Source organism: Tupaia chinensis, unplaced genomic scaffold, assembly GCF_000334495.1.
Source record: "Tupaia chinensis unplaced genomic scaffold, TupChi_1.0 Scaffold000208_1, whole genome shotgun sequence".
Taxonomy (NCBI): Eukaryota; Metazoa; Chordata; class Mammalia; order Scandentia; family Tupaiidae; genus Tupaia; species Tupaia belangeri.
The window spans coordinates 902427-912991 of record NW_006159683.1 but is presented as its reverse complement, the minus strand read 5'-3'; the positions used below and the strand labels follow the sequence as shown (position 1 = coordinate 912991).

Genomic DNA, 10565 nt, shown 5'->3' with positions numbered 1-10565 from the left:
TTCTGAGGGTCAGCTGCAACATGAATAAACAGATGCCAAATAAGCTTTTTTTTTTTTTTTTTAACTCGCTAACACTGACAGGGGCAAAGGGCTCACATTTGCACTAAATCTAAGAAAAGCCAGATGAGGCAAAGGCATTTTTCTAATAGGAGAAGTTCATCGTGAAAGAATGACCCAAGTTCAGCTAAAATAGATACTTTCTGGCATGCACGGATTGCTTCCAGGACCAGAGATGAAATATGTTTTCTCTTTCTCTAACTGGTGATTCACAGTGCAACCTTAATAGCTTTTCTCTAATGATGATGCATTCTGAATAGAAACACCACTCAAGAGTATTATTAGCCTCCATAAAATATATAATTCAGTTAGATAAAATTCTATAAAACAATAGCTCCCATTTGATGCATCATGAATATACTCTTGGTATGCTAATTACATTCTTCGGTATTCAGAGTTTTCTTCAATTCTCCCTTACTTTCCCCTTCCAGAATATAAGACTTCATTTATTCACAGTATGAATCAAATAAAAATAAAGAGGAAAGTTCTCAATGACTAATTGTGTTGGTAAAGTTAAGAGCATTCTAAACTGAAAAGATAAGTTAAAGAGAAATGTCCTGTAGTTACGCATTCTTTAAAACCAATGTTCAGAATACAAATCCTTTGTTGAACAACATCTTGACACATCACAAGCCAAAAAGTTGGTCTGAGAATTTCAAAAACAGTTTATCTGAAGATACTGATCACTTAATAATCATTCAGTGGTCAAAGGCTCTTGGAGGTTGTTTTGAGTGCAAGGGTGTCTAGATAGTGCTAACCACCAGGAAATTCGGTTGCAGAAATCAAGTCTCTATATGCAAATAAGTCTCTGAAGGGGTTTTTTAAAATAACGCAATACACCCTTATTTGGAATCTGTATTTGCATAGAACCAGTCGCCAAAACCCCTAGGAAATTAAGACTGAATTCTCACAAGGTTTGTTTTTAGATAATGGGAAGAGGAAAAATGCCTGTCTTCTTTCTTTCTATAAAGCACACACACAAAAAAATCAGGCTATTTTTAAAAAGAACCTTTAAAATTAAAGATAATTTTAATTCCAAAAAAGTATAACAAAACTTATAAGTGAAATTAGCTCTATTCTTCATACCATATTGTAAACATTAAAATCTGTTAGTCAATAATTTTTTATAAAAAAGTAAAACATACCCATTCTTAAGCTCATGTGTACTTTTTTATACCCCATACCTCATATTCCATAACTGAAGAGAGCTGTATGTGATTTCTTGGGCAACCTTCTCTCTGTCTTGGTGTCTCTTTTAGAGAGACCATAAGGCACAGGTGCTCAATGGAGAGAGATAGAGATAGTGAGAGGGAAAGTGAGAAATCACACCCTGAAGGGATGGCCACACTGCAATCTTTTCTCCTCCATTCTTCTCCTGGGATCTTAGTCATGCACACACATGCACCTGGCATGATTTTCAAGCTACCAGGTCTGAGACTTGAACCATGGTTGACCATGTGGGGGGTCCAGCAACCTAACCACTATGCCATCTGCTAGATCCTCAACCCTAGTAACATTAACTATGCTTAAGAAAGAATTTAAGAACTGTTCACCCTCAATATCAATATTCAGTCTACAATTTGGAAGTTGTATAATTTCAAACTCAGGTGATAATCAATACTATGTCTCCATTTGTTCTTATTAAACGTCTTGATAGCATTTTTATAGGTCTGTTTCCTGCATTAAATTGGAAAATCCTTACAAACAGAGTCAGTATGCTGTGTCTAGTATAGTGCTTGGTCTAAGTTTCTGCCCCAAAATACTGTGAATATTTAATCAATGCCGTTCTTTCAAAACATGGATATTTACCCCAAATGCCTGATCTGTGCCAGGTACAATTTTAGATGGGAGGAGAGTCAACAAAAAAATAGAGCACATAAAAATTCCTGCCCTCATGAAGCTTATTTTTGGATGGTCAATAACCAAACATACAGCCACATAAATGCATATGTGCACACATATACTATATACATTCATAATAAGTGGTATTATAAGTGGTACATACATGTACACATACATACCATACACATTCATATAAATGGTAATAAGTAGTAGTAGAGAAAAACAAAGCAAGAAAGGAGCAGAAGGGAGTGGGAGAATGTGAATTTCTAATTTTTAGTCAGTATAGGTAATAGTTAAGCAAAAACATGAAAGAAGCAAAAAAGCAAACCTCAAGGTTACCTACAGGAAAACTGTTCCTTGCGTGTTTAAGAAATATGGACGCAAATGTGGTCAGAGAAAAACAAATAAGAGGGAGAAGAAAGTGAGAAATGTCATGTAGTTCCTCAGTGTTGACTTTGAATAAGATGGAAAGCACCTAGAAGGTTCTGAACAGAGTATTAACACAGTATATTTCATATCTTTCACAGGCCTACTCCCCACTGTGTTCAAAAGAGACTTGGGGAGGAGAAGGTCAGTAGCAGGAAGTCCAGTTAGGAGACTTCTAAGAGTGAATGCAGTTTGGACCAGGCTGGCTGTGGTGGCAGTGGTAAGAAGTGGTCATATTATTAAGTCTTAAAGGCAGAGTCAGTAGCATCATTTGCGGAGAGACAGGATGTGGTTTGTGAGAAAAAGTGAGAAGTTCCCCAAAATTAATATTTACAGCCCGACAAATGAAGAATGAGACTGCCAATAATTAAAATGGGGAAACTTCTAGAGAGTGGGGATAGCATTTCTGGACTGTGAAATTGGAGATGTCTGTCAAATAGGCAAATAGGTGGATGATGTGGATAATGCTGATATTCAAAAAGATCTAGGCTAGAAATCTGGGTGTTGTTAGCATGTGGATGGAATTTATAAGGTAATGAATATAGCAAATAAACAGAACCAAGAAGCTCCATGGACTAAGCCCAAAGGCACTCTGAAAGATAAAGAACCATCTATAAGAAACAAAAATAAGAGTGCAAGATTCCAGAAGTAGAGAAAGTGCTTCAAGATGGGAGTAGCAATCAGCTGTGTCAAAAATATGGAGACAAGAACCAACCACTGGATTCAGTCATGGTGACCATAGATGAGAGGAATTTCAATGGATTAGTAGGATATGAAAGACTGAAGAGGGTTCAAGACAAGAGGAAAAGAGTATAAGTATCCCCTTTGAGGAATTTAATCATAAAAGATTACAGAAAAATGGGGTGGTAGCTTAGAGTAGGAGATCTAGAGAGAACATTGTAAGATGGCAGAATTTATATAATATAGTGGTAAAATGACAATAATAACAACAACAGAACAAGGGACTCTACACCGCCTGAAAGGAAGGGAAGTATATCTATCTACTCTTTCGGGGGGGGGGCTGCTCATAGAAATTTCCTTCCAATAATACAACACAAAAATGTGGGACCAGCAGGTGACGTGGTGGTTAAGGCGCTGGATACTCCCACATGGCCAACCACGGTTTGAGTCCTGGACCTGGTAGTGTAGATACCTGACAAGCACCACCTTGGCCATGGTTAACATCTACAGTGATAAGTCAGATAAACATCATGTACCCCTGATACAATGTGATGAAAATAGCACTTCACCCCTCTGAGCTTCTTCCCCCAAATCCATAACCTCAGTCTAATCATGACAAAAACATCAGACAAATCTGTTGAGGAATATTCTTCAAAATAGTAGGTAAGTACGAACCAGTACTCGTCCAAATTGTCAAGGCCATCAAAAATGAGCAAAGGTTGGGGGCTGAGGATTGGCACAATAGTAAGGGAATTCTCTGCAAGGTTGACCTACATAAAAGGTTCTGGATTCACATCCAGAGACCTCCTTGGACATGATTCAGGGCTAAACGAAGCTGAGGGTGGATCATGGCATCAAGACCCTGTTGGAGGAACAGTCTGTCTCTCTTGCTTATGGGAGGAAGAAAGAAAGAAACTTAAAAAGAAATAAAAAAAAAAGAAGTATCTGAGAAACTGTTGCAGTGAAGTGGAGCTGAAGGATATATAACAACTAAATGTAATGTGGCATCCTAGATGGAATCCTGGAACAAAAATAAAGGCATTAGGTAAAAACTAATGAAGCTGGAGTAAAGTATCATTACTTAATAATAATGTATCAATATTATAAATAATATCCCACACTAGTGTACCATATTAATAATAGGGAAACTGGATGCAGAGTATATGGAAAGTACATAGGGCATATGGAAACTCTTTGTATTAGCTTTCAGATTTTTCTGTAATTTAAACATTCTAAAACATAAAGTCTATTTATTTATTTATTTTAGAGAGATTTTTTTTTTTTTGGAGAGTTTTTTTTTTTTCGCTATAGGGCGCGTGCGCTCGCCGGACAGAGAGAGACATAGAGACAGAAAGCGAGAAATCACCCCCCAGGGGGGCTGGTCTCGCCGCAATCCCTTCTCCTCCATTCTCCTCTCGGGATCTTGGGCACGTACGCACACGTGCCCGGCGTGAGTTTTAAGCCACCGGGTCCAGGACGCGAACCACGGTCGACTACGTGGGAGTCCAGCGACATAGCCATTACGCTAACTGCTGGTTCCCGAGAGATTTTTCCTATAGGGCATGTGCGCTCACCAGAAAGACAGAGAGACAGAAAGCGAGAAATCATCCCCCAGGGGGATGGACACTCTGCAATCCTTTCTCCTCCAATCTCCTCTCAGGATTTTGGACACGCACACACATGCGCCCACTGAGTTTTAAGCCACCGGGTCTGGGACTTGAACCTCAGTTGACTACATGGTAGTCCAGCGACAGACGTAGCCACTTCACCATCTGCTGGTCCCTAAAGTCTATTTAAAATTTAAAAATAAAATAAAGGGGTCAGCCCATGGTATGGTGATCAAGGCAGCTGTGTTTCACATGGCTGACTATATGGTTTGAGTCCCAGATCCCGTGACTTGAGAGACACACTGATGCATACGTGTCTGAAAGCCTCACAGGCAGAAGAGATGGAGGAGAAGAGATTGTGGCGTGATTGTCCCTCACTGGGATGCTTCCTCATTCTCTCTCTGTCTTTTGCTAATGAACTTGCATGCTCTGGCAAAATTTAAAAAAAAAATAATTAAAGCTTAATTCAATTTAATTTTTTAAAAAAAGAACATATACTAGAGTCCAATCATCTGGTTAGAATCCTAGTCCACTTCTTAGTAGACTGTGATTAACAGAAAGTTGCTTAAATTCTCTAAAAATCAGTTTAACTATTTTAAAAATAAAAATAGGAAGAATACTTACCCCATAAAATTTTTGTGATAAGTAAATAAGATTATCCATGTAAAATGCTGAGCACAGTGTCTGGCAAATAGCAAGCCCTCAATAGGAGGCAGCTATTACTACTACTACTACTATTTTACATAGCCACTGAAGTTTCAAATACACACACACACACACACACACACACACACACACAGAGTAATTTTATCTTTAGGGTTTTTTTTTAAATGTAGGCACTCTAAAAGATAAAGAGGAATCTATAAGAAGAGAGAGAAAAAGAGTGCAAGATTCTAGAATTAGAGAAATTGCTTGAAGATGGAATGAGCAATCATCTATCTGTGTGGAAAAGACCAAGACAAGAACCAACCACTGGATTCAGTGGTTATCATAATTTATATGATCATTTCTTTTTTTCTTTAGGTTTTTGCAAAAGAGTGTGTGCGCTTCCCAGAGACAGTGAGAGGGAAAGTGAGAACTAACCCCCAAGAAGCAATGACCATGCCACAATCCCTTCTCCTCCATTCTCCTCGGATTCTGAGCTTGGACATGCACAAGCGTCCAGGGTGATTTTTCAAGCCACCAGGTCTGGGACTCAAACTGCGGTCTGCTATGGGGAATCTAGTGCCTTAACCATCATGCCACCTGCTGGTCCAATTATTTCTTTTTTGTTTCGAGAGAAAATTGAATATAGCCTATTATGTAGTATCTGTAAAAAGGGTTTATGTCTTAGTGTATTATAAGTATTGGGAGGTTTCATAGTATAAACTGCTTCAAACAATTTAATTTAAATAGAGTCCGTGGTAATGTAATGAAATGAGTTGTCCCAAGAGGTTCTGTATATATGCTGTCATGTCTGTAAGCTAAATAACTTTCCCAATTTGGACTCCTGCTTTTATTACAAAGCCATAAAGTTAATAACATCATCCAGAGACTATATTACCTGTGATTACATTATTTTACATAATTATACTTGACAGAAGTGATTTGAAAAGTAATATGTAGACTATCTCTAAAGATAAAAAGAATTGAGTGAAGTAGTAAGAACGTAGTTTAAAAAAACTGTGATAAGGTGCTATTAAAGAAAAGAATCTGACCTAAGCAATGGCTCCCAAATCAGGATACACATCAGACTCACTCACAGGCTTGACAGAAAATGAAGGATGGGCCATGGTGCAGGGGTAACCCAAGTGTGGGATAGGTTCCAGATTCATGTCCCACGACATCCCTGAACATGCTGGTCAGGTATGCATGGGCCCATAATCTTGGTTTGCTGGGACTAGGGAGTTGATCATGATGTGAAGACCCTGTGGGGGGATGTCTCTCCCTCTCTCTCTCTCTCTCTCTAATGTGATAAATAAATCAATTTGCTGGACCCTTGATCTAGACTTACTAAGTCAGCAGCTCTAGGGGTGGGCCCTGGGCAATTATTTATTTTAAAAGACAGCACAGGTGACTCCAGTTTGTGAACAGCTGCCCTACACTGTCCCATACATGCTGATCATAGTGTATGGACTGCTTAACCATCTGCCTTTGTAAACATAGCCTGATAACACCATTGAGGCAAAGGGTCAGCTTGAGACAGTTTTACCAATTAATATTACAGTTGTTTCTATAATATATGAAATCTGGGGACCTCTGTACATTCAGGATCTCAGCTGTCATGAACATAAAAGGGACTGTCTTCTGAGTCAGTCCTTCATCACTCCTTCTTCCCCATTCAAAGGTCAAATTTTCCCTCCAGCCCCTCTTCTTCCCCCTTTCTCAGAATGTTTAACACAGACAGTCATCCTCGACACCCTGAACTGGGCCAGCCTTTTCTTTTTACGAGCCAACAATTTGTGAAGCAGCTGGTCAGGTCCAGACATTGAACTGAGACATCTCTCTACATAATGAATTATAGCTGGAGTAGCAAGGAGTAAACATTTTACATCCTTTCTCCTTGGGACACTGAATATGCAAAGGGACAATGGCCAGACTTTCTATAAAATATATAAACAGAACTCTAGCCTACAACATGGATCAAGCATTCCCGGGACTCAACCTAGTCTAGACAGAAACCAGCCCAAGAACCCAAACTATTCTCTGTAGCAACTAGTCTGGGAAGGCAAATAGTAACTCCCGTAGCAGTCAGCCTCAAATGGTCAAAACTTGATTAAATAAAGGACAGTTTCTCTAATTTTAGTTTCAATTCCAATTTAGAACTAACCAGAGAAAGTCACATACACATTCCTAAACAATCACATAAAAGTCCCCCTTCAAGCTAGCTCACGTACAGCTTCCCCATGCCAATAGCCTTCGATCAGGGCTCACCTGAAGCTATCTTTTCCCACTAGAAAGCTTTTCCATTCCTCTGGCTACCTTCTGAGTCTTTGTCAAATCCAAATAATGATGGCAGAGTCCCTAGCTTTGCCAGCCTTCGCTTGTTCTCAGTTGGGTGGTCTTCATGCATTTCCACAACTACAATAAAGGTGCTACATGTCTGAAACTGCTCTTTCATGCTGGAAATAGTTGTACTTTAGGGAGGCTAAAAGCACAGAGCATTAAGGGGAGAGTGTAAAGTGGCTGTGGTTAAGAACATAAGCCTTGCTTGTATCCAGGCTGCCATGGTTCAAATCCTGACTCTGCCACTTCCAGCTGCGTAAACTTGGGCAAGTTACTTGGTGAATGTGTATTAGTTTCCTCACTTGAATAAAACACTGGTGACAATAACAGTACCCAACTCATAAGGTGACTGAAGAGGTTAAATGAGAAAACCTGTGGAAAGCATGAATATGTGGCGCTTAATGTAACTCAGGAAGAGAGGGTGAGAAAGAAGAGAGAGTGAGCAGCAACATTGCACTGATCTACCTAAGCAGCAGGGATCAGGAACCGAGCGCTGACTACCCCTTTCAGATGGGACCTTACGTTCTTTCATTTTCATCTCTCCACCAACCTGCTTTGCTCAAGTATGATACCTACCTGGCCCCAGTCGATCGATAGACTGGACTAAAAACATGTTTCTTTCACAAATTGGGTGACTCCAGTAAGTTTAAAGGTGCAAATATTGCCCATGCCACGGGCCATCTCAAAAAGGATTTCACCTCACAAATGCATCCTGGAAATCTGTTTTTCAGATATTTAAGACAAATAGTCTTATCTGAGATTTGTACCAAAGGGCCATAATTAAAAATTACAGGGCTTAAAATGGATATACCATGTTTATATAACTAGAAACCCGATGCCACAATTCCAGAAAGTACGACCGAATCATTCAACAACAAACAAAACTTTCTCATCACAAGTCTTCTGCTTTTCTTGGTAAGAAAAATTGCTATTTCAGGCGATTAAAGCTAAATTGTTTGTCATAATTGTGTTTATTTTTGGCTCCCATTAAATGTGACATCACAGAGTATCAAATCTAACCAAATATGCCTATACTTAACAAAACAGAGATTTTTTTTGTTTGGATTACTTCTGGTTTACACTCGACACTTCCAACAGGCAAGCTCCTCAACCCTCCAAAGTCTGCACAAAATAACCTTCAAGGCCAATTTTCTAAATGAAAATAAACAGCATTTCGGACCAGCAGGTGGTATGGTGGTTAAGGCACTGGATTCTCACACAGCTGACCATGGTTCAAGTCCCAGACCTGGTGGCTCGATTTCTCACTTTACCTCTCTCTGTCTCGGTCTCTTTCTGGTCAAATTTCAGTAATAATAATAATAAATGAAGTTAAAATAATTCTTTAAGAAAATGAACAGCATTTTTTGGACTACATTATCATTCCACCAGATTGAATAAATAAGCAAGATAAATATAATTACTACAACCAAGAGGCACATTAATCATAAATGGTACTTTAGTATTTCACTTAAGTAGGGGACTTGAGGGTGCATTGAAAACACCAAAGGATAAATACCTTGAAGTTCTATAAATGGTTTAATTTGGGGCCAGGTGTGGTGGTTAAGGCGCTGGACTCCCACTTGATCAACTGCAGTTTAAGGGCCAACCCCGCAGTTTGAAAAATCACCATGCCCAAAATCTTCAGAGGAAAATGGAAGAGAAGGGATTACAATGTGGCCAGAGAGAGAGAAAGCGAGAAATCACTTCTCAGGGGGATGGCGCCGCAATCCCTTCTCCATTCTCCTCTCGGGATCTTGGGCACACATGCGCGCGGCATGAGTATAAACTACCATATCCGGGACTCGAACCCCGGTAGACTAAATGGGAGTTCAGCGACATAGCCATTATGTCAACTGCTGGTCCCAGGAGGGAGTGATTTCTCACTTTCCCTCTCGCTGTCTCTCTCTGGAGAGCACAGAAGCCCTATAGCAAAAACAAAATCAAAAACGAAACAAAATAAATGAAATAAAAATGGTTTAATATGAAAATCATATTCTAGAAAGATTCTGCACAGTGGCAAGAAGAAACCTTATGTACGTCATTATTTTAATACGAGGAGCCAAGCAGGGCAGGGTTAGCACATATACATGAGATGCTGTCCCGCAGGAATCTGTCCTTCCCAAACCTGGGCTCACTCCCTGTTGCAGTGCTACCCAAAGTTTCCTCGGAAGACGAGGTGCTAGGGGCTGGGTTTCGGGGGTCTCTTCGTCCTTCCCAGGCAGAGGAAGAGGCAGGTTCCCCGCCCCGGGTCGGCACGTTGTCCCCGGCCCCGGGTCGGCGCGTTGTCCCCGGCCCGCCGGCACTCACCCAGGCCGCGCCAGCCCAGCGCGCCATCGCAGCTGTCCAGGACCGTGCACAGCTGGCCCAGCAGCGTCGGCGGCAGGTCGAACAGCAGCGTGTGCGCGGACAGCGAGCGACTGGGCCCGCAGCTCCCCGCCATGGCTCCGCCGGACCTCCTGGCAAGCGCACGAGAGATGCGGAGTCCAGGCCTCACACGCCCGTGAGGACCCGTTACACAACCGCGGAAATCCTGCCGCCACGACGGCGGCCAAAAACCTCAGGACACGCAGTGCCGGAGCCCTGGAAGGGGCGGGCCCCACGTGACTCACAGCGCCGCTCCCGGCCGGCTGGGCTCCGGGTCGCCCTGGCCTGGCTCGCCGGTGCTCCTGGGCTTCCCAGTGAGCTGCACCTTCTTGCCTCTAGGCTGGGGACTGACTGCAGAGGGTGAGAGCTGGAGACAGACCAGAAGTGCGGGACTCGGGGAGCACACCCCACCCGCTGCCTGCCCCAGGATAAGTTCGTGTTGTTTCATTCTGTCAGAAAAGAAGTACTGAATCTGTTTCCTGAGGAACATTTGGAAAACTCAGAAAACAAAAACAAAACAAAACCATAGAAGAAAATAACCCTCATAACCACACTCAGGTGGAGACACCCACTCTAAACGTCGTGGTACACATTCCTCCCACT

General features: G+C 41.4%; 1 protein-coding gene across 2 annotated transcripts in view; it reads right to left on the bottom strand.

Moving 5' to 3' along the window:
- IRAK3 (interleukin 1 receptor associated kinase 3) overlaps positions 1–10179 on the bottom strand; it is a 49152-nt gene extending 38973 nt beyond the window's left edge. For both annotated transcript variants that reach the window (XM_014587373.2, XM_006147277.3), the window contains exon 1: positions 9906–10179. In XM_014587373.2, coding sequence (XP_014442859.1) covers positions 9906–9932 — 27 coding nt within the window. In that variant the 5' untranslated portion in view covers positions 9933–10179. The remainder of the gene's footprint in view (positions 1–9905) is intronic.
- Between the last annotated feature and the right edge of the window lie 386 nt (positions 10180–10565).